This window comes from Haemaphysalis longicornis, unplaced genomic scaffold (assembly GCF_048455015.1).
Source record: "Haemaphysalis longicornis isolate Haplotype H1 unplaced genomic scaffold, Haemaphysalis longicornis Haplotype H1 scaffold_8, whole genome shotgun sequence".
NCBI classification, from domain to species: domain Eukaryota; kingdom Metazoa; phylum Arthropoda; class Arachnida; order Ixodida; family Ixodidae; genus Haemaphysalis; species Haemaphysalis longicornis.
Window position 1 is genome coordinate 48,531,725 of NW_027526445.1, and position 23,216 is coordinate 48,554,940.

General features: G+C 47.5%; 2 protein-coding genes across 3 annotated transcripts in view; both read left to right on the plus strand.

Moving 5' to 3' along the window:
* Positions 1 to 68: 68 nt before the first annotated feature.
* Positions 69 to 23,216, plus strand: part of LOC144149539 (2-oxoisovalerate dehydrogenase subunit alpha, mitochondrial-like) — a 32,309-nt gene continuing 9,161 nt past the window's right edge. Inside the window, exons 1-8 of one of the 2 annotated variants that reach the window (XM_077681160.1) lie at positions 69 to 254; positions 9,864 to 10,073; positions 12,741 to 12,936; positions 13,891 to 14,052; positions 18,296 to 18,440; positions 20,230 to 20,291; positions 21,200 to 21,341; positions 22,265 to 22,436. In XM_077681160.1, coding sequence (XP_077537286.1) covers positions 153 to 254; positions 9,864 to 10,073; positions 12,741 to 12,936; positions 13,891 to 14,052; positions 18,296 to 18,440; positions 20,230 to 20,291; positions 21,200 to 21,341; positions 22,265 to 22,436 — 1,191 coding nt within the window. In that variant the 5' untranslated portion in view covers positions 69 to 152. The remainder of the gene's footprint in view (positions 255 to 9,863; positions 10,074 to 12,740; positions 12,937 to 13,890; positions 14,053 to 18,295; positions 18,441 to 20,229; positions 20,292 to 21,199; positions 21,342 to 22,264; positions 22,437 to 23,216) is intronic. The other variant, XM_077681161.1, reaches the window with a different exon arrangement.
* LOC144149544 (uncharacterized) lies at positions 774 to 1,993 on the plus strand. The gene has a single exon (XM_077681167.1). The coding sequence runs from the start codon at positions 918 to 920 to the stop codon at positions 1,698 to 1,700; it is 783 nt and encodes a 260-aa protein (XP_077537293.1). The 5' UTR covers positions 774 to 917; the 3' UTR covers positions 1,701 to 1,993.

Genomic DNA, 23,216 nt, shown 5'->3' on the forward strand with positions numbered 1-23,216 from the left:
ATTCGTAGCCAAGACGAGCCTGAACTTTGCGTTAAAAAGCAACAAACAAAATTTTGCGTATGAAACCGAGCCGATCCAAAATAAAGCCGACAATCAGTCAGCTCAGCTGCTGAGCTGTTTTTATTGCACGCAAGTGGTATTTGTTCGCGGTCATGATAGCAGCGAAGTTGTCAGCTCGCGCGATCCGCGCTGTTGCTCAAACGCACCGGAAAGCTGCAAGTCCCAGACTCTACCACACGTCGGCGATTCTGAAAGTGAGTAGGAGTGCTTTGTTTGTGTGCGCTATCGCGTGCGCGAATGCGCGCAGATGGATCGCGTACGTCACGTGCATTGTTGCAAATATTTCGGTTTCTCACATCATTTTATTTTCTTCCGTGCGAACAAAACACGGCGTTGGCCAAGTGTTGCGCGTTGTCATTGCGTAACGGCAAACGCTCGCGGCGATTAGGGTAATTACCGATAATTACGGGGTAGCCTGAGCGGCCCAAGCCAAGAAAAACTGGTTAGCGAGGTGTTCGGAAAAAGCCGCTAGTTTCGTAAAACTGTCTGCTACAGCCTAAAGGCTGACGAACTTTTCCTGAAGGCGGAAGATTTGCATGAACCTGACGTAGTTATTCGTCGCATACCACTGGGATTTATTTATTTTCGCTCTATTTAATAATTTTGCCATATTTTGTACGTTGAAATATTCGAGCCGCCCTTTTTTTGGCTGACAACGCTTCGAAAGTTCGGCGCGTCGTCGATTCTTTTTCGTCTTTTCCGCCATTTTTAAAGCAGCACGGCGCGAACGTAGCCATCGCCTGATTGGGCGCGCCGACGTCAACAAACAAGGGACGAAGGAACTCTTGAGCAACGATAAGATACAGTCAGTCGGAAAACGTCGGTATTCGTTCCGCTTTCTTGTCGGAAGTACGGCCATGGAGAGAGAAATCTTGTTCGGCGACCGTCTGCAGCTTCCCAGCGGCGGTGCTTCGTCGTCGTGCGAGCTCGAGCTGCTCCGGCTGCTTCGCGACGTCGACTTGGCCTTCCTTGAAAAACACCAGCGCTGGAAGGCGCGCCTGGACGAAGCGGAAGACGCGTTGGGACGTCGCGACGCCGAGCTGAAGCAGGCGAAGCTGGAGCTGTCCTCGAGTCGTGAAGAGGCCGCTCAGCTTCGGGACCACGTCGGCTACCTGGAGTCCTTTCAGAAGGACCTCGTGGCCAAGTATGACCGGCGCATCGGCGAGCTCAAGGAAGACGTGAGCAGAATTAAGAAGCGCTACTGCGACCTCAAGGCCGCATCTAACATTCCAGACGCCCATTTGCACCGGGCGCCTTCGTCAGAAGAGGAGGAGGGCTTCTGGAGGGCGCGGGCCATCGCGCTCGAGAAGGAGCTGGCCAGGCTACGAGAGGGCGAGGCGCAGCGCGCGTCTGCCAAGGAGCGCGAACTGGAGAAGCTTGTGTCAGAAAAAGACGGCGTGATTGACAGGCTGACGGATAGGGTGACTCAGCTGACGAAGCGCCTTCGCCAGGCCGAAAGTTCCGAGCCGAAAGCGGGAGCCGTGCGCTTGGACAGAGAGCCTCCGGACTTGGTGGAACAGTACCTGAGCACGCTTCGTGATGACGGAGTGCTTGAGAATGCGGCCGAACTCCGAAGCAAGATTAAGCGGCACATGCACGAGTTCACGGCTAAGATAGAACAGGACAAGAGGACCATTTAGTAGTGTGTGCGCATTTTGTATATAGGGGGTTGGCTATTTGCCTTGTTTTTAACCAATTAAACGCCGGTTTGCTCTTCAGGTACAGTGAACTATTCATGGGAGATTTTTTTTTTTTTCTCGTGGCGTACGGAACAATATGACATGCCTTTTGGTCTAGAATGAGATTTTGGCTAATGAAACAATTCACTATTTGGTGAAAATGTCTACTGTGCTCAAAATTAAGTGTGGTAGGAATATGTAAAAAAACAATTCGGGAATTTCTTTTGTGTTTGGCAACGTTGCGGTCATCTACTCACATTCTACTCACAAACTTTTGTCGTAATTGTGTCAGTTGAAACTAATTTCTAGTTCGTATTGATTATGGGCTTCCCTAGCTCATCTGACGGTTCATGGAGCTTAAACAAGTACGCAGGCTGGGTTTGGGCCATAAGTAATAATTTTTTGCTGCTGAATGCACTTTCATTCTAACAGAAAGGCGCTTAAAGACATCATTGCAGGAATGCCAAGTTTCTAGATTTATTCTTGCACAAGGTGCGTGCATTAGAAAAACTTCAAAAAAAAAAAAAAAGGTGGATTTTAGCCTAATTTTGGTGCCCCAAGTTCTTGGATGTTCTGATTTAGAACAGCGACAAAACCTGACCTCGGCTGCTGTGAACAATTTTTTTTTTTTTTATCAGGGTTTTTGGCTTGCCACGTGTACAAGCGAGATATCGTCAGAAACGAAGCACAAGTAACACAGAAACAGCTGTTCCATGTACTTTCAGGAGCGTCATTGAAGTCTGCTCCACAGCTGTTGTTTCGCACTGTACCTGCGGCAGTATTGTTCCAGTTTAGTGTATATCTGATTTTATCAGCTGACACCCTATCTCAAGCAGGACGGCCAAAAATAAGAGAACTTTTTTTGTTTTATACTGTGTTGCAAAAAGTGGTCACAATAGAGCTGACAAGCTGCAGAAATGTGAAGCTTGATAGGGGGAAAATACAATGGTTGGCTGTGTCTCTGTTGGAATGTTGAAGAGTCTGGGAAAGCCAGCCTCAAAGTGAGTTTGCGAGCGCGAATTCTCTCATTATGCTGTACAAGAGCAGTGGCAACGCACGGCCCTTGTTGCACGACCTGCTGTTTTGGAGGATTGACGGTCGCATAAGACTTTATAATCGCATAAGTCGCACTTTTTTTATTTGGATCATCTGCAAGGTTCGGACATTGGGGAAGGAGGGGATTTGAACCAAAAATAGTAAAGGTGGGATTTGAATTCACGGCAGGTGTTTCAGTATTAAAAATAGCAAATCGAATATTCCTTTTTTGTGAATGACTGAAACGGTACGATTTCAGAACTATTCGAAATTTGTAATATTGTTTGAACAATTCGCTCGATACAAAATATTACCAATTATTGAATAGCGAATGAAATATCCTTCTATTTCATTTGGTCAATGACTAGAAAGGTGAAAATTTCAGAACTAGTATTCGTAATTCGATCGATTGATTGTGGGGTTTAATGCGCCGACGCTTCACAGGCGATGAGGTGCACTGTAGTGGAGGACTCCGGATTAATTCTGACCACCTGGGGATCTTTAACGTGCGCTGAAATCTTGTGCACACGGGCGTTTTTGCTTTTTGCCTCCATCAGAAAAGCGGCCGCCGCAGCCGGGAATCGAACCCGCGTCCTCGTGCTCGGCAGCAGAATGCCTTAGCCACAGAGCCACCGTGGCGGGTTATTTGAAATTCGTAATATTGTTTGAACAGTTCACCCATAATTATCAAATGCTTGGTACAACACAGCACCGAAATAGTTGCAAAATTTCTGAATAGTGAATCAAATATTCTTCCTTGTTGTTTGGTGAATGAGTGGTACAATTTCAGAACTACCTTAAATTGCAATATTGTTTGAGCAATTCTTGAATACTACTCAAATACTTGGTATGATGCGGTGCTAAAGTATTGTTTACAGTTGTCTCAAAAACGTCACTATGCAACATACTACTGTGATTGGAGTACACAGGAGAGATGGTTGAGTTTGCCACGCCACGTTTTATTTACAAGGGGGTGTGGAATGCCTGCTCATGTGCCTACCTTGTCTACGTGATGTGCTGCTATGATCTTTTTCATTTTTTCATCAGTGGTTAAAGGTTTTTCCTCCGTATGCATTTACATTCCCTAGTGGCAACCCATGCTACTCAGAGTATGTTTTGACTGATTGTCCCATCCATGCTGAAAAGGGGCAATGTTTGGAAAACTGGAGTGTGCTGCTTGCCAGGGTTCCAAGGAAAGTAGGCTTTCATACTCCATTTTGAATCGCTAACATCTCTGCCTCATGACTCCACGATGCCTGATCTTCAAAAAAGAAGGCAAGGGAAAAAAAAAAGGAAAGAACGATGCTGCAGTAATAAATTGCCAGTGTTCATACACACACACAAAAAAAGCCAAGTTAGCTTTTTGAATAGAAGGCAGTTGGCTGGAACTAAGTCACTGAAGGAAAAGGAAGGATTTCTGGGCAGCAGGAGCTTTTTTGTCACACAGGATATGTAAACCTCTGCTTTGTGAGAAGAAAGAACTGGTCAGAATTTGTAGGGCAAATATTTTTGCAGCATTGCTTCGGGTGATGTTTCTAAGGTGTGGGAGCTTTTTATGTGGAGAACCAGTGAGTGCCCGCCACATATTGGGATAAAAGACATGTAAGCTTTTTAATAAATGTATAACTAACCAAATATGCAGTTATGGTGAAATAGTGTTCGGCCATCATTTTGGCTATGTACTAATTCGACTCCCACTTTTACGTCCTCTCTTTCTGTGTGTCTGCAGACTGTCATATTTTCTGTTCACTGTCGTACCTGAAGGACCCATCTGGTCACGCTGGCTGCAGGGCTTTGTTTATTCTTTAGGCATTGTTTATTTGCTTCATTTGCTGGTCTGGCAGCAAGCGTAGCAATGCCAAGGCATTTTCATGGTATCCATCCTCACTGACACTGCATCTCTCGATGCAAGGGGCAGCCCTTTGAAATATCCATCTTGAGTTTTCTTTCCAACCCAAGTTCTGCTCCTGTGCCCCCGGCACTTCGACAAACCTGTCGCTTCCTTGATCCGTCTGGACGTACCCTGCCACCGGAGTTACCTGCCTGGATGCGGCAAGTGGTTACCGTTTGCACCACTTGCTTTCCACTATTTTCACCTCTTTCCGGGTTACCGTTTGCACCACTTGCTTAATTTCCACTATTTTCACCTCTTTCCGCTACGACGCACAGTGCGCTCACGCCGGCGTGCTCCAGGCATGCCGGTGCTTCCACCTGCGATACTGGTGTACACAGCATTGTGGGCAAGTTCTTCCGCTTGCACCAAGGCTGCCAGTGCCTCCGCAAGTGCAGCCTCTGCGTGGGGTGGAACCATTACAGCCCTTACCTTTCCCAGAGCAACCCTCTGAAAACGTGAGCGGATTGAGCTAGTGCTGCACACAGATGTTGTACTACTGCTGGGAACTGTGGGGATGTTTCCGCGATGGATTACCTCGCACGCTCGTACACCGAGACAACTCTGCTGCCGGCTACTGCTGCAGAGGCAGTGACTCATTTCCTCTTGTGTCGCTTCAAACTTTGGCATCATGCTGCGAGAATTACTCGGCAAACAAAGCTACTTGGCGAGCGCTGCCTCATTCACCAGGCCTGTGCAGCTTACCACCCGGAGACAAACGCACTCACCGGGGGATTTAACTGCACTCTCAATGAAAGTTACAGGGTGTCTACCAACCTGGAAAACCGGGAATTCTCAGGGACTTTGAACAGTCTGGAAAAACTCGGGGAAAACTCGGGGGAATTGGTGCTTCTATCAGGGAAAATTAGCTGTACTGTATAAATGAAGCGAAATTCACGGTAATGCTGGCTCAAGTAACAGCGAGTCAAAAGTAGGCAGCTCTCCGGAGCCGTCGGTCACTGATGGCGCTGTCTGAAGTCACTGATTTCAGTGAGAACTAACTTCATGCAGCTTGCAAGTCACCCCCACCCCCCCTTACCTTTGTGTTCTGCCGTGTTTCCCAGACTCCTGAAAGTCGGCAGAAAACGTTGTGCGCCGCGATAGCTTGTTATGGCAGCGTAAGTGGGTCCACAGGAGCGGGGGCTGTAGTAGCTTTCAACTCTATGCTGGAACACCTGGCACCATCTACTGTGATTTCTAGTTGGTGAACGCACGTTGCGAATCTTCGAGTTGTGAATCTGGCGTAATAATAAAAACACACTTCTCTTAATTTTCAACTTTAAAAGTTCGCAGCTGTGTTCAAAATTTGTCTTAAGTACTGGATATAGACATTGTACCCCATTTTAAGAATTACTTTTAACTGCAAGCCGGCACTATATTCCACTGCGTAGAAAGACAGAGCATGTTTCGACTCCGTAGCTTTCACTGCGCGCCAAAAGAACTTTTCATGGAGTCACCATAGCGGGGTGTAGTTGAGGTGTTTCTGATTTCCAATGTGACTCCAAAATAAACTCTTCCAGCTCATCCTGTGCAGCGATTTGATGCTAAAAGTATGGTGGCCTTTAAGGGCGCCTAACATGATGGTGTTTAAGATGCAGGTGTTCCTCATCCAAACCAAAATAAGCTCTTTTGAAGCAGTGAAATACAGCACTGGGGCATTGAGTGCGAGCTGAGAACATGGCACTGCGGTTTTACCTTTTTTTTTTTTTCGATATTTCATTCACTGCGAATTTTAATACTGTTATGTTTTCTTTTTGAATGAGATAAAAGTTACAGGTTAGCATTCAAATTTTATAATGTCATATTTTATTTTATGAGGTGCGTTTTAGAGGGTGATGGCAACTGGTGAAGTGGTGTCAGCCTGTGTTGACGTAAAACAGAGTTCTGTGTCACTCGGGGAGTTTATCAAAACGTCTCGTGGAAAATCGAAACCGGGAAAATTCGGGGAATTTGAAAATGTCAACTTGGTAGACACCCTGAATTGCTTTGTGGTAAATGAGGCGAACCATTGTTGAATGTCAAGCAGTGTATTTACGCATTGGCCGTGACAGCCCCAAGCAAGGACGCGGGCTGTCTCCACTTTCACATCTTTGGAGGGCCCTGCTTGGCGGGTAGAACATTGGGTTCACTTGTTTTGCGTGACTTAGCAAACCACCGTATCTAGAAAGAGCACCATACACTGACTTCCTGTGTATTTTATGTTGAAGCAGGCCATCTCGAGGGATGTTTTGTTAAAAGATTCATGGTGACACTTTAGGCCTGCCTGCAGTACGGCTAACATCTTTGCTGCTTCCACTACGATCATTATAGTTGCTTTACTGAAAGCAAGCACATTGCACCGCAAATGAGTCAAGTTACCCTGGGGAGAACGTTATCTTCTTCAAAAGTCTGGTGCTTGTGGCAAATACTTCAAAAAGAAAATCGAAAGCTGCCATGTGTCCTTTTTTTTTTTTAATAAAAAGCCTAACTTTAGACATCTTCACCATTTAGGTGCCACATTGTGAAGGTTGCGCAGCCCAAGGGAAAATTTCACAGAGACAGGGCAGTGTGGAATGGGTGTTTTTTTTTTTTTTCGTTTTTTTTTTTTTTTTTCACTTTCTTTTGCTTTGCCTGTAGACACATAGTGGGGCAGCCCTCTGTAAAACAGTCGTTTAAGAGTATCCTGGGTCATTTTACAAACACACTCATTACCTGCTATGCCATTAGCATGCGACGTAGCATGCACAATGACACTCCATCACGGGCTGATGGCACCATTTGTAGAGTGGCCTTCTTACAGAAGGCCGCCCCTCATTACTTAGACAGCCCACGCTTGTTCCGCTCTGTCCTGTGCTGGCGTTGACCACTCGCTCTCTTTTCTTCTCTCCTCTCTCCATTTCCTCTTGTCTCTCTACCTCGCCCTCTCTCTCCTCATGGTGCGGTTTGCTGTGCCTGTGGCCCTGACAGGTTTGCCGCACCCTCTGCAGAGTGTGTCTGTCGCACCAAGTGCTGACGACGGGAGCACAAAAAAGGCGGAAGAAATGACGGGTGAGCGGGAGTGTGTGAAAGCGTGTGGATTTCTTACATGAACACTTATTACCGGTGGCTGTAGCGGCATTGCGTGGCTTGTTTACCAAAACTTGGATTCAGAGTTTCAATTTCTGTTATCCAGAAGTTCGTGCATGCATGCAAAAAAAACAATAAAATCTAAAGGTTACCTACTAGGGCATTTGTGTTTAAAGTTTATCGTTTGTATGCCCGAAATGTTTAAGTGCCACTGGTGTAAGGACAGGGCAGACTTGGCTCACATGCTGTGGGCCTGTCCACAGGCAACAGTGTCCATTTGCGTCATCACTTGTCCAGCACATTGGGAGACCGTATTGCTCAGCTTTGACCCAGTGGATCAAGTCTGCGCCATCCTGGTCGAAGACACTGCTGGTCGAAGACTGGTCGAAGACACTGCTAGAGCCCAAGGGCTCTTGGCCGATGTATAGAATTACTGCCTCTCACACAATGAAGTTATTTCTCTCTCTTCCAAAGGTTACCCTGACCCCCGTAAAAATGGAAAGAGCATTTCTAGCAAGAAATCATAATTTCCGGCTTCATTTCTGACTGTATTATTAGATTCTAGCAGGAATCGACAGCTTCTAACTAAAAAAGTTCTTAGTCTAGCTGGAGACGATTATTTCCAGCTTGTGGGGTTTTTTTTTTCTTCTAGCTGGACTGAGAAATGCCAGCTGGAAGCAAATCTCAATCCAGCTAGAAATGAACTAGAAACTGAATTTCAAGCTAGAAATTCTGCTATTTCTAGCTAGAATATTTCTAGCTAGAAAAAAAACACATTTTCACCTGGATTGGGAATTTATGTTTGCAGTTTATCGTTTTTATGTCTGACGTGGTTAAGAATCGAATTTGCTAAATGAGCCAGTGTGGCGAGTACAGGCTGTGTTGGGCAGTTGGAAACGGGGGGGCTGTATTAAGCATGAGCACCATGTGTCAGCTGAAGGTTATAGCTGTCAATAAGAACCACATAAAGACTTGTACAGAGAAGGAGTGAATTACCGCAAAGGTGCAGGTGAGGTATTGTTCAATGGACTGGGTAACCTGCACTATCTCATAGTCGTGGTGCAACAATGGCTGCTCACTCAGCAGTGATCAGCCTGAACCAGTTCCTGAGTTGCGTGGTGTCCGTGCCTAATTAACATAATCCTTTTTTTTTTTTTTTTGTCGAACATTGGGGCGTCACTAGTAGCACGATAGTCTTATGTCTGGCCTCCCAAATAATGGATTGCTGTGTTCCTTTAATCGCGTGTTGGCACATCTTCTTATCTGCCCACGCTACCACATATGAATGGCAGCCTGTAAACGGCACCCACTGGACGAATGAATTGCGAGCTTGATTTCTTGCACTCGAGGGAATGTGCTTGCTACCCCCAAAGACTGGTGCGTGACTTGGCGTTGCGTGTGAAATAAAAAACACAGACAGAACAAATGCACACCTGAAGTAGTTCTCAGGTCTGCCATTACATCCGACACAAAACCTCCAACAAGAACGACAGAATTCCTTAGGCTGTGCTTTATTAGTTGCTGCCAGGGCAAACAGTCAGATTTTGAAACACCAGCTTAGTGTCTGACTGCTGCATGAAGTAGGTGCCTCGTGAGTAGTTTGTGCATGCAGGTGTTAATTGACCAGATTAAGAGGAAAGCCCCAAGGTGGAGCAAGTTTGTGCAAAGGAAAATTTGGCATCCACCTGAACTGCAGCCATACAGCTACGAAGGAAAGCTGTTCTCAGAAACTGTGCAGTTGAAGAAAAATTCGTCCTGGTCCAAGACGAATTTTTTCTCATGGAGGTGAAAAGCAAAAACGCCCGTGTGTACTAGATTTCGGCGCACATGAAAGATCCCCAGACGGTCAAAATTAATCTGGATCCCTCCACTACAGCGCGCCTCATTGCCTGCATTGTGTCGGTGTGTTGAACCCTACAATCAATCAATCAATCAGTCCAAGGCTAATTTTCCAGGACAAATTTTTATTCACTTGGAAAGTTCCCACGAAAGCTGTGTAGCTTTCCTTTGTAGCTGTGCGGCTGCATTTCAGGTGGATGCCACATTTTCTTCCACTGCCGCATGCAGTGCTGTAGTCTTAACTAGGCTGTTTGCTGGAAGAGGTGGGTGTTGTAGCCGTGAGGTCATGTTTGGGAACTCCTCCCCTGGTCCAGCAGCAGCAACAGCAGCAGCGTCAGCAGCAGCAGGAGGACGGCAGCTCCACTTCGGCCCTGGACGAAACGAGCCGTCCACAGTTCCTGGGCACCCGGTGTGGCTGGACGGAGGCGCTCCAGTTCCAGTCGCACGTCTTCTCCGAGGGGTTCCCCGTGTACCGCGTCCTGGGCAGGGATGGCGAACCCATCGTGCCTGCACAGGACCCACAGGCGAGTGTCTCCTCCGCTGTGGCAGACTGCGTGGAACAGGATGGGCTGCGTGCCTTTTGACGGTGTTCTCTCTTTTTTTTTTTCTTTCGTGTGCTTGCCTTCGAGCAAGAAATGTGCCCACTTGTAGAGATGCCTGTGGTGACATCCGCATCATCGTGATCATCAACCCTCACGAACAGGAGGGGCATAATTTTGTGCTGTCGTCCATCCTCGTAAGAGATGGTGGCGGAAGAGCTCAGGGATGCGTAGAATGGCACGCCGTTGTCCTCCCCCTTGAGGGGGAGTACAGTGTCAAGATCCCTTTCCCCATGAATGTGTCATCTGGTGGGGTCACGTTCCCTCTCCCCAGGTGTTAGTGGCATGTCATCACCCACCTCTCAGTTACACAAGGACCAGATTCTGTCAATGCAGGGGCTTGCACGCTATGAGCACACCGGTTGCATGCTGCCGTACTCTGGGTTCTTAGGAGTTCCTTCGGGATTGCTATTGTTATTTTTGGGGGGGGGGGGTTTGGGTTTGATGGCGCAAGGCTGACAAGGGCAAAGAGCGCCAAATTTTACTAGTGCACTTGTCAGCTGAAAAGCCCTTGTTACTCACACTTCGAACGAAAATATCGAAAAGTGGTTAATTTAACTATATTGACAGTATAGGCAAAGTTACAGGCCATAATACTGGTTGGTGACCAGGCTGGTTGGCTGGGTGGTTCCGCTGTCCGGGTACAATCAGATCCTGGTCATCTTCACCCCTGGTCGCCGTGTATTGCATCGTAGAGCTGCTTGCTGTGCAACAATATTCTGCAGCAATGTTCTTGAAAAACTTAAACAATAAACTCAGAAAATTTGAGTGTAAAGCTGCACAAATCACCGCAAAGAGTTTGGAGATGAAATAGGCAGGTGGGGTAGGGCGGTCAGAATTAAAGGTAAAAAAGAAGGGACTGCTTCACAAGTGATTTTACGTACTTGGGTGTAAACTGTCTGGAAAGACACTGCGGAAGCAGCAACCCTGCTAAAGGTGGAGGTATAGAAACGCATTACAGACCAGCCGTTGCCTAACGTAGACCCAACGGGCAAAAGTTCTCCCCTCTGTAAGGTCGCTTAGATATGCATGTAGCCACCAGGGTGAGCTTTCATATGAAAAGGTCTCTACGCTTCCGGTAACTGCGCGTCACTGTCTGCATCCACATGACCCTCAATTTCAGGCAAGCTTTGTCACCTGTAAATGACAGGAACTGGGCAGCTAGCTCTCTTTTGCCTATTCGAGAACAAAAATGACAAAGTGACTGCATTGTTTGTAGACAGCAACTGGCTGTCTATCATGCATAAGGACTCATGCGAAGCTGGGAACCAGCTGGCTGTATGTCAGAGGCCATTAGTGAAACTTTTAAGCGCAAACTGACACAAAGACGAGAAAGGGAAATGAGACTAGCGCTTCAGTTCTTTCTATCAGTTTGTAGAAAGTGCTGGTGTCGTTTCCCTTTCTCGTCCTCTGTGTCAGTTTGTGCTTAAAAGTTTCACTAATGGATGTTCACCAGCTAGCTCATCTCTTCATTTTATGTCAGAGGCATCACAGACGCATGCCGCTGAGGTTCGAGTCAAAGGTCACGTCAGTGTACTTGAATAGTTCCATATTTTCCTCTCTTCCACGTCATATCAGGTATCCTGCCAGTGGCTTCCCTTCAGCGCTCTATCTATAGCCACTAGGCCCCACCTGATGTCATACCAGTGTGAGGGCTTGTCGGAAGCGCAGGGCATTTGTTACGAGTTGTTTTATGTCAAACGTTTGATAGTTACCAGCGTGAGGGCTTGGTGGGAGCAAATGGATGTTCATTTTTCTCAGGTTGTTTTACGTTTGAGCCCGCAAACTAACGACAGTGTTTGACACGCAGTGGGTTTTTATGGGAAGCCTCGACGTCAAGAAATTCTGGCCTTTGTCTGGCTATCCCTCAAAATGATTTCGTTGGGGAATTAAAGCGTCCGCTTTCTTTTGTGGGAAATGGTGTGTTCACCTGCTTCTCTTACGTACTCATTGTGGAAAGTGGTGGTGCTATGGGTGCATTACTTCCTCCCATGGGCTACATACCTCTCTACCTGCTTGCCCGCTTTCGTTGGCCTTTCAGTGCATGCTTGCGGAGAGCTTCGATAGAGAATTCTATTTACAATTGTTGCTATAGAAAAGGACCATTTGATTGCGGTGCATGTAAAGCATTGTTCCACACTTTTTCCGTGGTCTAAGTGCAGTGGTGCTCAACTGCTGCCCTCTGTTTCACGAGATGTGTACGCTTTTTGTAATTATGAGAGCAGTCATTATCACTCTCAGGATGGACACTTCTTGAATGCAAGGGCAGCATAAATGCAGGTGGATTAATCAGAGACAGCAGTGCGCACAAACTTTTGAAGACCACCTGCTTTCTTATTTTTTCTTGCTTTCCGACTTTCTCCTCCCTTGCCATCTTTACACCTTCTTTCATATGCCGCATGGTGAAAGCACGCAGTTAAAAATAAAATCAACAAAGAACCTTCCTGTGCTGTTGTGGCAGTCTCTTGTGCTTTGATCTATGCCCTGGTGAAGCTGATGCCCCCTTTTTTTTTCTTGTAGCTACTGTGTCTTGAAAGTTGTTCACCAATTGTGCATCCTCCCTCTCCCTTTCCCCCTCTCTGCACCTTTCAGCTCCCCGCGGAGGTGTTGCTGAAGATGTACCGGGGCATGGTGCTGCTGCACCACATGGACCGCATCATGTACGAGTCCCAGCGGCAAGGGCGCATCTCCTTCTACATGACCAACCACGGGGAGGAGGCCACCCACTTCGGCAGCGCCCCCGCCCTCGATGACCGGGACCTCGTCTACGGGCAGTACCGGGAAGCCGGTTGGGCCACTCACTCTCTTACACCCCTGTCACACGGGCACTTTCCCGGATTGAAGTGAAGCACGATTGACTTTTCGAGTGCACTTGACGCGCCACCGCTGCTACACGGCACGCTTCAATCCCAATTCAGATGTGGCACCGGTTGCACTCACGTACGCCAGATGGCGCCAAAAATGTATTTTGTGGCCGGCGTCTGGTAACTTTGTGTGGTCGTAGGCATACATAGCTATATAAATGCTATTGTCCTATATTTGCAGGTATAGGTATATAAGTATTTGATACAGTTTGTGACATTAGTTGAAGTTGTCAACTTCTGTGTTATTGCTCAGTGGGGACGAGAGTATCACCGCCTTCATCCGATCATGCTTGGAAACTTTCATTGCGCTTGGGAAACCAGGATTGAGTTCGAGCGGGATCGGGCTCGATCATGATTGAAACTGTCTCTGTAGCAGCGTCCGATCCAGATTGAGTTTCATCCGGATCGATTCAGTCGCGATTGAAAGTGTCCGTGTGACAGGGGTATTACTCTCTCTTCCTCCCCAGGGCTTAGCTAGCAGCAGGGGAGCTAGTTCTTGTTTCGACAGGCAAAGGGAGAGGTTGGTGCTGAAAAAAAAAAAAGTCGATAAAGCTGGCTTGTTTGGTAGCAAGGGAAAGGTATTGCAACAGATGTGGATCTCTAGTCGCGAATACTACACTTTCACACTGACAGAAAAGAGTGTGATTTAAGGCGAGGAAATTGGCGGGGTGTGGAAATGCTGTGGGGTGAATGAAGACAAGAAGCACGCATCTGTTTGCAGACCCCCAGGGCAGTACTTGCACTCCCCAATGCAATGCTACTCGCAGAGTCGCATATTGTTCTTCAGTTGGTTGCGGGGCCTCTTTAGGCCTAGCTGTGGACCACCTCGTCTTCTGCCCCCGCGAGGCTATAGCCTGTTGTGCCCGTTCTGTGTGCAGGGGTGCTGGTGTGGCGAGGTTACCCGGTTGCCCAGATGATGGGCCAGTGCTATGGCAACATCCTGGACGACTGCAAGGGCCGTGGCATGCCCGTCCACTACGGCACGGACAAGTACCACTTCGTCACCATGAGCTCCCCCCTGGGCACCCAGATGCCACAGGGTACGGGAAGGGGAGGAGAACGCCCACTGGGACGACTGATGCTCTCGCAGCAGCCACACAAATTACTGGACCACCTGCTTGGCTGGTGGTCCATTACTGCTTGGCTGGTGCTTGCCTCATGCTACAGAAAGTTTATAACGAACAGTAGTCTTATGGGGCATCACAATTTTCAATCAAATGCCCGCTTGCTATAGGACCCCAGGGAGTTTTAGTAGAACGTCTTTCTCTTGGTACACTGCTTGACCTTACTACAGATGTTGAGTAATCTTAGCAGGAGTTAGAAGTGCATTCACTAAAGCATGTGGCTGGAATTCGGCAGCTGGTCTGTACACTGTGCATCAAAATTAGTGCCCTGTAAGAGTGCTGTCACATATCGGTTTCCTGTAATATGTGGCAAAACCTACATCAACCAAGCGAGTCGTTTCATGATTGTGTGGTCTCCTCATCAAGTCTAGATTTTCTCATCAAGTGTAGCTGCTGTCTGACCTTTCGTGATGTAATCATTCATGCACCCTTTAAGAATTGACTATCATTAGTGCTTGCGTCAAGGTGCTAGCCCCACAATAATTCATGCAGTGAGGTCGTGTGCACGTCTCTGTACTCAGTCATTGTTTACTTCTAGTGCAAAATATGTTTTTGGCATGGTGGAGGTAATTTCACGTAGCCAGAATGAAACTGCATTTTAAAGGGGCCCTGAAAGGCATTTTGAGCACACTAAATGAACTAGCGCAATCGTTAGATTGGGTCGTCAACGTCAGCTGTGCCAAGTATTACTCTTTTACGCGCAGCAGAAAGCTCACACTTTTGTTGCAAAGTTTGTCGCTTTTTTCTCACCCTTCCCTTCGTGTTTTTGGACGCCGCCATCTTCACATGTCTACATCATCGATTCCCATATGTTCGTCATGAGCTAGACATCCTGCTATTGGGCGGCTTTTTCACGCACTTCCGGCAAAGAGATGAGTCGTCTGCTCAGCGTCGGCTCACCGGCTGATCTGCCAGCGGAGTGGAGTGCTTGGACATTTTACGACAAACGAAACAAGTGTAAACAAACGCTTAACCGTTCGTATTGAATGCAACACGGCCATAACACGACATGGATATTCTCTTACCTGAGTACCTTCCCTAAAGAAAGCGTTGAAGCCCCGTGGCACTTCTTTTGTGCAATCGCAGAGAACGCCCTGAGCCGAATGCCCGGGTTTGACGGATACATTTTATTCAACTTCAAAACAAACCAGAGATGCGTTTCGAACGAACACAACGTCACAACATGCGTTGCAAGTCTGAACCGCGATTGACAGACTATCGGTTGCTTCCTCCTGCCCGTCGTAAATTCGGCACTCACCTCGCGCCTTGTTTGCGGGGACGAACAGCAAGTCACTGAACTCTGGCACGCAAGCGAGAAGGCTTTTAGCCAGGCACACTACACATACCCCATGCGAGGTTGAGTCGTTCGTCGTTCGAGAAAGATAATCCAGACCATGGGAAGCACTATCCACCCGCAGAAGTACAACGTCGCATTTCATCGCGAAACGAACGCTACACACAGGAGGCGATGCACACACACACACAGCTTCGGTCGCTGCATTGGCTTAGCTGCAAGCTTCGTTCGGACAGTCAGCGATGCTACGACGATACAGAGCTGCGTGAGGGCGACGTGCTAACCACTTCACGTATTTAAAAACACAGGGGCAAAGAACTTGGTTCATCGGAAGCAAAAGATCTTTCCTCTATTATTGTGCCTGAAATATACTGGCTAGTGTTGCTAGTGTGCCGAGGGCGGGCCCCAGGCGGGCGCCGGGAGCGATGTACGCGGCCGGCTGCCGCTTGGGGCGCTGCCGTGCGGGAGTGTGCGCGTTCGTCCGGCCCGAGCAGATCGCGTGGTTGCCTCCGCGCTGCGTAGCAGACGGCAGGGGCAGAACTTTCCAATCCCGCTTGCGACGAAAGCGAGCGAAAGCGACGGGAAATCTGTCGCGCGACGAAAATTTCTCCCGACAGTTCGACAAACACGATCGTCGCGCGACAAAGCGACGAAATTCCCATCGCTTTCGTCGCAAGTGCGAACGGGCCTTTATGCGCAATCTCCGTCCCACATAAAATAAGCTCTTGCTTGTCGCCTGAGCATACGGTTGATATGTGACTACGTTACACTGTGCTTGCGAGTGTATTTAAACAATGTCACTAGGTTTGAAACGTAAGCGCTCGGCGTGCAGCTTTGTAAACGCAAGCAGCCTCACGTACGCACGCTATTTTGCTGCTAATAGAGAGTTTTAGTACAGCGTTTGTGCCTTTGCATACGCTAAACGCTAAATTTTTGCGTCCCGCTACGTAAACATCGCGAGGGGAGTTTTAGTAGAACGTCTCATCAGTTTTGCGTTGTGACATACTAATGCATACGGCGCCATCTGTTAAAAGTTTTCCGAAATGACTCGGCGGCTGATCTGCTAGCGGAGTGCCGGAGTGCCTGAACATTTTACGACTATCAAAACAAGTTCAAACAACGCTTTCCCATCAGTATTGAATGCAACACACGGGTGCAGCTTGGCAGAACACGGATGCTTGCTGCTCGAGTGCGGCGTTGGTTTGCTCTGCGCCTTCCCGTTCATCGCCACTGATAAAGCAATCCGATCCGGCGCGTTTTGTGCACGGGTTCTGTGTCGGTTTAAAATGTCTTTTTTTTCACATGCCGCCGGTAGTAGGAATTACAACCGCCGCAAAATAAGACCCGGCACCAGCGGGCCCACATCTGAGACCGCGCTTTTTGGATAAACAGTGCGCGGTGCACCAAAGAGAACCAGCGCACGATTCTCCCTGCGCGGATGCGAGTTCGCCGCCGATACCAACTGCAGCTACGTACACCGCGAAAGGGCAAGGCCAGGCCGCACACATGCGGCCAGGTCTTTCGTTCGCTTTTCCAGCCTTTAGAGAAGTGTCCATGGTGTCAACAAAGATGAAAAAGCCGAAAGAGCTGGCCCGTAGCAGACGGCAGTCTGTGGGAGCGCAATAGCGGAAGTACGTCACCGCTGAGGAGCGAAGCATCATGGGAGGGGAGGCCAACAGAGAAGAAACAGTTGAAAGGAGGAGGAAATACGGCGCGACGATAATGCGTGGTTTTCGATTTACGATTTCTCAGCTAATACTCATCGCTTTAACAAAATTCTTGCAGGAGGAGATTGCTAATACATTGCTTTATTTGGTTACATGTACATCCATGCATCGGCGGAAGGCATTTCAGGACCCCTTTAAAAACAGTTGCATTGAGCAATGCCGTTGGTTGTTGTCATTTATATCACCACCGCCTATGGTTGTAATGGTGCTGTTCCTTTTGTAATGTGTACACTTTGTTTATTTGCTTTGTCAAATACGAAAACCAACATCAGCTGATGAGGTTAACTGCTTCTGGAGCCGAAATTCGTGTACAACACGCATGTTTGCCTAATGTGGCTTTTGGTTGGCGCATGTTGGCAGCTTGTGGTGACCACTCAAGCTAATTTGTTGTCCACTCATAGAAAAGGGCCCCCCACTTACAAAAAAAAAAAAAAAACGCCAGGGTTTGTGGTGCTTGGGGTGAGGAGGAATGAACAAACGTCTGCTTGACACCACATAATAACCACAGATGATTGTTTTGCAGTTGCAAGTGATGAACAAAGGTTGCGCATATTTAATGTCTGCTATCAGCAAGGGTATCAGGCATTTCGAAATGCCCCCGACAAAACAGATGCGAAGAAAATAAAGGGTTGTCCAAAGCGCACCCTCTGTATCCTGAAGTTCTTGTGTGGTACTTTTTTGTCCCTTTTAACTTTTTGTGTCCTCATGTCTTTCTTTTTTCCTTTTTTCGCGGGTCTGGCTTTTTATAAAATGGAATTCTGCACTCTCCATAGCGCACCCCAGCGCAAATGATGACCTTGCACACGGTCAACCTCTTGACTAGGCAAATAAGCCGTGCGAAAGCATTGCGGGCAGACCTTTTGTTCACGACAACCTGACCCGAAAATTCTTCAGACCTTTGTGTGCTGCATGTATAAGCACGAATCAACAGTGTGTAACGAGGCTACAGTTGACGCTGATCTATCTGGATATGGTTTTTGTTGTCGTTGCTCGGCAATATTCTGGTTAACCAGAGAATTCGGATGGGTAGCCACCTCCGGCTTGTTGTGATCCAGGGGTGTGAGAGAAACAAAAAGGCTGTTCTTGAGAGTAGGCACCTTTGTGCCCCTTCTCGTTAATTTCTCTGTCGCGTTTTCAGCCGTGGGCTCTGCGTATGCGCTCAAGCTGGCCCAGAAGAAGAACTGCGTCATCTGCTACTTTGGAGAAGGCGCAGCGAGCGAAGGGGACGCCCACGCCGCCCTCAACTTTGCCGCCACCCTCGACTGCCCCATAATTTTCTTCTGGTGAGTGGGCACCGTCTCTGCCCCTTGCTCTTCACTGCAACGCAGATTTGTAAATGCAGACTTTTAAAAACAACATAGCGCTCCTTTTGAAAAGGCATGATAAAAACTGTGCCTCTGGCGAAAATGACAACGATGGGGGGAACGCAAAGTTTTGTAAAATCAGGTCCAACACCAAACGAACCACCTTACCATACACAAAAGATATTTCTTAGTGTGACAATTTACTGCACTGCAATTGTGCTCTTTAGCGCTTTACCGATACAAGCATTCTGAGGCTTTCCCTAGCAATCAACCGTCCCGTTTGTAGATGGAGGCGTGCATTTTCTCTCCAATTTTGCCCGTCCATGCACCCCTCTCTCCAAATTCAAACTGTTTTGACCGTGCCAGGATGGCGCGTTCGGATGGACGTCGGCTTCGTAATGCGATGAACCCGGGTTCAATTCCAACCATGGGAAGCCTTTTAATTTTTCTTCACTTCATAATCATCATCAGAGAAAGCTGGCTTTTCTGCAGTGTATTTTGGCTGGACTGCATAGTAAATCAGTGAGGGGCTAAAAGCTTCACTTTAGTGTAGCATTTTAAGATGTTTATTCAATTTAGGGCAGCTTGCTATTATTTATAACAATGCAGTCAATAGACCCAGGTTTTGTGCACTCGCCAATGACGCGCCTGTTGCGCCGGTGAGCGATTTAAACGTGGCCATCTCACGGCCCGATGTGACCCGACTGTCGTCCCCCCGTGGTCGAGCGGTTTGGACTGGTGTGTTACGCTGACAGTAAGATGCCTATGGTGCAGGTGGCAAATGGACAGACCCATGTTTGTGGGCTAGAATAGAGGTGTAGTACAGCCGAGCCCACTTATAATGATACCGTTTGCAACAGTACATCGGATGTAACAATGGACAACTATGGCACCGTCCACTTTTGTATGCGTGCTGTAGTAAAATAGACCGCTTATTACAATGCTCGAGTGTTGCACTATTGGATATTACGATGGAATCTGGTCAAGCGAGCTGCGTCAGATAAAAAGAATGCCCCCAATTCCACTGAAAATGCGAGCTGCTACCAGCGCTCTGCACCAATGACATACTTGCATTCCATCCACCCCTCGGAAAATGAGTTGAAAAAGCAGAGAGTTTTTCTGGCATTTGCAATCTCCTACATGCTTCTCTGCTAGGAGTCGGAGATGTAGGCAAAACAGGACCTAGAAAGAGGTGGGCAGAAATTAAAAAAAAAAAAAAGAATAGTGGCGCGGCTTGATGTGCTTGATGGACTATTTTCAGACAGAATTCACAATTTTAAAATGTGAAGAATGTCCTCCAAATAAGAAAACACCTGACGCTGCTTTGGGGGCCAAGTCCATGGTCCTAGGATAGTCTTCAGAGTTACCGACCCTTGATCTAGGCGTTCAATATCTTTGAAAAAAAAATGGGATCTTCGTGCCAAGTAGGCCACACATTCTAATAAAATAGTAGCACAGCCTTGAATGCTTGCGAATAAAATGTTTTCGTATCTCTTTTGTCTTTTTTGTTGCAACCAACTATAACTTATCGGTTATAATGATTGGATTTCTTTTGCTCTAGAATATAAGTGGACTAGACTTACTTCCAAATTTCAGTTGGCTGATTGGCTAGGAGGTAGGAAGGGTTGTTTGAAACACATGCTGAAAAAAATTAAATGATTCTCATTTGTGAAGTATCACATAGATCGTGCCATAACTAAGAATAACTTGCCAACAAGAACTGATTCTAGTTCCCACTCCTCCTTTTCTTCTTGTCGTGCATTTGCAGCCGGAATAATGGCTACGCGATCTCCACCCCAGCCTTTGAACAGTACCGAGGCGACGGCATCGGTAAGTTTTTCTGCTTCAGCGCAGTGCTTGGGTCTCCAAGGCAAAGGCAGGACGTGGCATGCACTTTGCCATAATCTTTTCTGTCATCTAGCTAAAATTGTGAATGTATCTGGAAGTCTGGATTTGTAGGGTTTTGTAAAGTACCGAAGCTTCTCACTTCATTGCACCCTGTTGCGAACAATGGGTGGAGGCTACTGAGAATGCGACTTGAGGTTGAACAGTTGAAACCCTTGCTACTCCATGTGAAACTCTGGATTGAGTACGCCGTCGTGTGCAATAAGAAGGAATTAGGTGTAGTGGATGTGCATGTCTTGTTTTTTCTTAAATGTGTATGCATTTCTATGTCGCCTCCACCCCTATAAATCTCTGGACTGATGAGGTGAAACATTTTGACCAAAATCGAAGCTGAAACAATGCCCCTAATGTAGTGACGTGGCCTGTTTGGTAGTGGTTAAAAGCTGAAGGTTGTGCCTTTTGAGCAAAAGTTGCCAGATGCGTTGATTTTGCATTTCAATGTTCTCACGTTATATATAAAAAAGCACTTGATAAGCACGGCCACTCGTGTTTCACCAATCATGATTTGTGACGTCCCAGATTGCTGTGCCGGAAAAATGTGTGGGGTGGTAACAGCGTCTTTCAGTCTCCTAGCGTATTCTGTGTTATTAAACAACTGTTCTTGTTGTGAGCAGTGTATTTGTATTCTCGGCGCAGTACCCTATCGATACGGGCCGACTGGTTTCAACGCTGTAATGTTTTTTGTAATGCCGACGAGGGGTGTTCTTTGTGCGTTGCTAGTGCTTGTGCCCGAAATTACTTTCGTGGGAAAAGAATGAGGATAGTGCATGGCTGTCCAAATCAGTTCTTTGAACTTGCTGCAGCAGTTTCAATGAGTGTGTGTTGCTAACCAGCGGCGAGGGGACCCGGGTACGGCATAGCGTCGATCCGGGTGGACGGCAACGACGTGCTGGCCGTGTACAACGTCACCAAGGAGGCCCGCCAGATCGCCGTCGAGGAGAACAGGCCCGTGCTCATCGAGGCCATGACCTACAGGTAAAGTTCAGTCTGCGTCTTTTGTTTCTGCGTGGGTAAATGCATCGTAATGCATCGAAACTTGTCGACGGCTTTATGGGAACCTGTTGCGCTGAGCCATATTTTTAATCGTATCTGAATGCTGTTTTGCCTTGATGGACAGTTTAGCACATGCCGTTCGGCTTGTGAAGAAGATCTCGCAAAGGGGAAATGTTGTCATCCACCTAAAATCAGCTGTGTGGCTTCAAAGGAAAGCTATATGGCTTTCCTAGCAACTTCAGAAAAATTCTTTCGGGCCCAAATTGCTTCAGGCTGTTTGCTACTCGCTGCTGGCACACCAAGTGTGGGCTAATCAGTTGGTTGCCAAACAGCCATGAAAGGTCATCTAGGTCATTGCTTGTACTGAAAAATGGCACATATAGGGGCAGTTGAAGTGGGGCAAGAATGAATAAGAGCTGAACGCATTATGCCGGAAATGCTGGCTGAGTTCCTGTGTCAGGTGGTTCACTCTCAAATTTTATCCTCTTCACATAACTCTCGGGGAAGCCTGAATTGTCACTTTAGCACTAAATCTGTGAATCCTGCATAATTCAGACAAGAAATGTATAGCCACAAGTAGTTCAAATTAACTAGCATGAAATTATTATCTCATTCTTAGTGGCACTAGGCATCCGGGAAAAATGCAGACATGGCAAAGGGCAGAGGTGCATTAGCAGCTGCGTTATGAGCACAGCGGGAGTAATTACTTTAGACTCATTAACTTAACACGTGTCATGTTGCAAACTAAATTATTGACCCTCGGAGTTTATTCTCTCATTTTATTGCGAGTTATTACAGATCGAAAAAAGGATCATAACCGCAGCAATGTCATCAACGCACTGCTGGTGCCTGTCCTGTCGTGGCATGTTTTGCTCCTCACACTGCCTCCCTTCGCACGTGACCAGGATCGGGCACCACAGCACGTCGGACGACAGCTCGGCGTACCGGTCGGTGGACGAGGTGCGCACCTGGGACCAGCGGGACCACCCGACCTCCCGCTTCCGCAAGTACCTCGTCCACCGGGGGCTCTGGGACGACGCCCAGGAGGAGCAGCTGCAGAAGACCACCAAGAAGCAGGTAAGAGGAGTGGGCTGGGGAGAGGGAGAGCTATTCACTCACTGAGGACTGCATGTAGGGGCCGTGGAACCTGCACGTGCTGTTTCGAAAGGTGCGGCATGTCTTAAGGGGACTTCGAAAAGCCCTTTGGAATGTCTCCGTTCAGGGACAAATGCGGAAGGAAGTACCAAGGTCAACCACAATGCAATCAAAAGTTCCCGTGCGTCGGAGTTGTCATGCGAGCCAGTGAAAAGTTGCCCCCCAGCACGAATTGCAGAATGCTAGCTACTATCTGGTTTAATGAAGCTGCCTAATGTATTTGCCAGGGGATGGGAAAAAAAAAAAAAAAGTGCCGATGGCCGCGTTGCGGTATAATTCTTAAGTTGACCCAACCGAGCTGTTTGGCGGGGGCTGCACTGCATTACCTCTGCTGGCATGCGCTGTCTGGTGGAGTGCACCAATTGGCACCGTGGTGTCTGCACAGAATAATACAAGGGGGCAACGTTTATGAAGCAATGAAAACAGTCGCTCAATTTCTGCAGCTTTTCTGCCGGGAGTTTTGAAGAATTGTGTCCTGGGACTGCCGCCATCATGCAGCGCACGGTAGTTTAGCGAAGTGCAAAGCAAAGGGTAATATTGCCTGCTGATTTTGTTCTCTAGTGGGCAGAGACGCTGTCTGACAAGCAGGTGGCGAGGCCATAAATTAATTCATGTGCAACACCAAGTTTGGCAAAGCTCAGATATCTTTACCTGGGTGCTTAACAGTTTTTCTTTCTTCTTTAATGTGGAAGCAAAGAAGGC

Bases quoted from the DNA above. Each gene is read 5' to 3' on its own strand.
- LOC144149544 (XM_077681167.1), top strand. From the start codon at position 918: ATGGAGAGAGAAATCTTGTTCGGCGACCGTCTGCAGCTTCCCAGCGGC.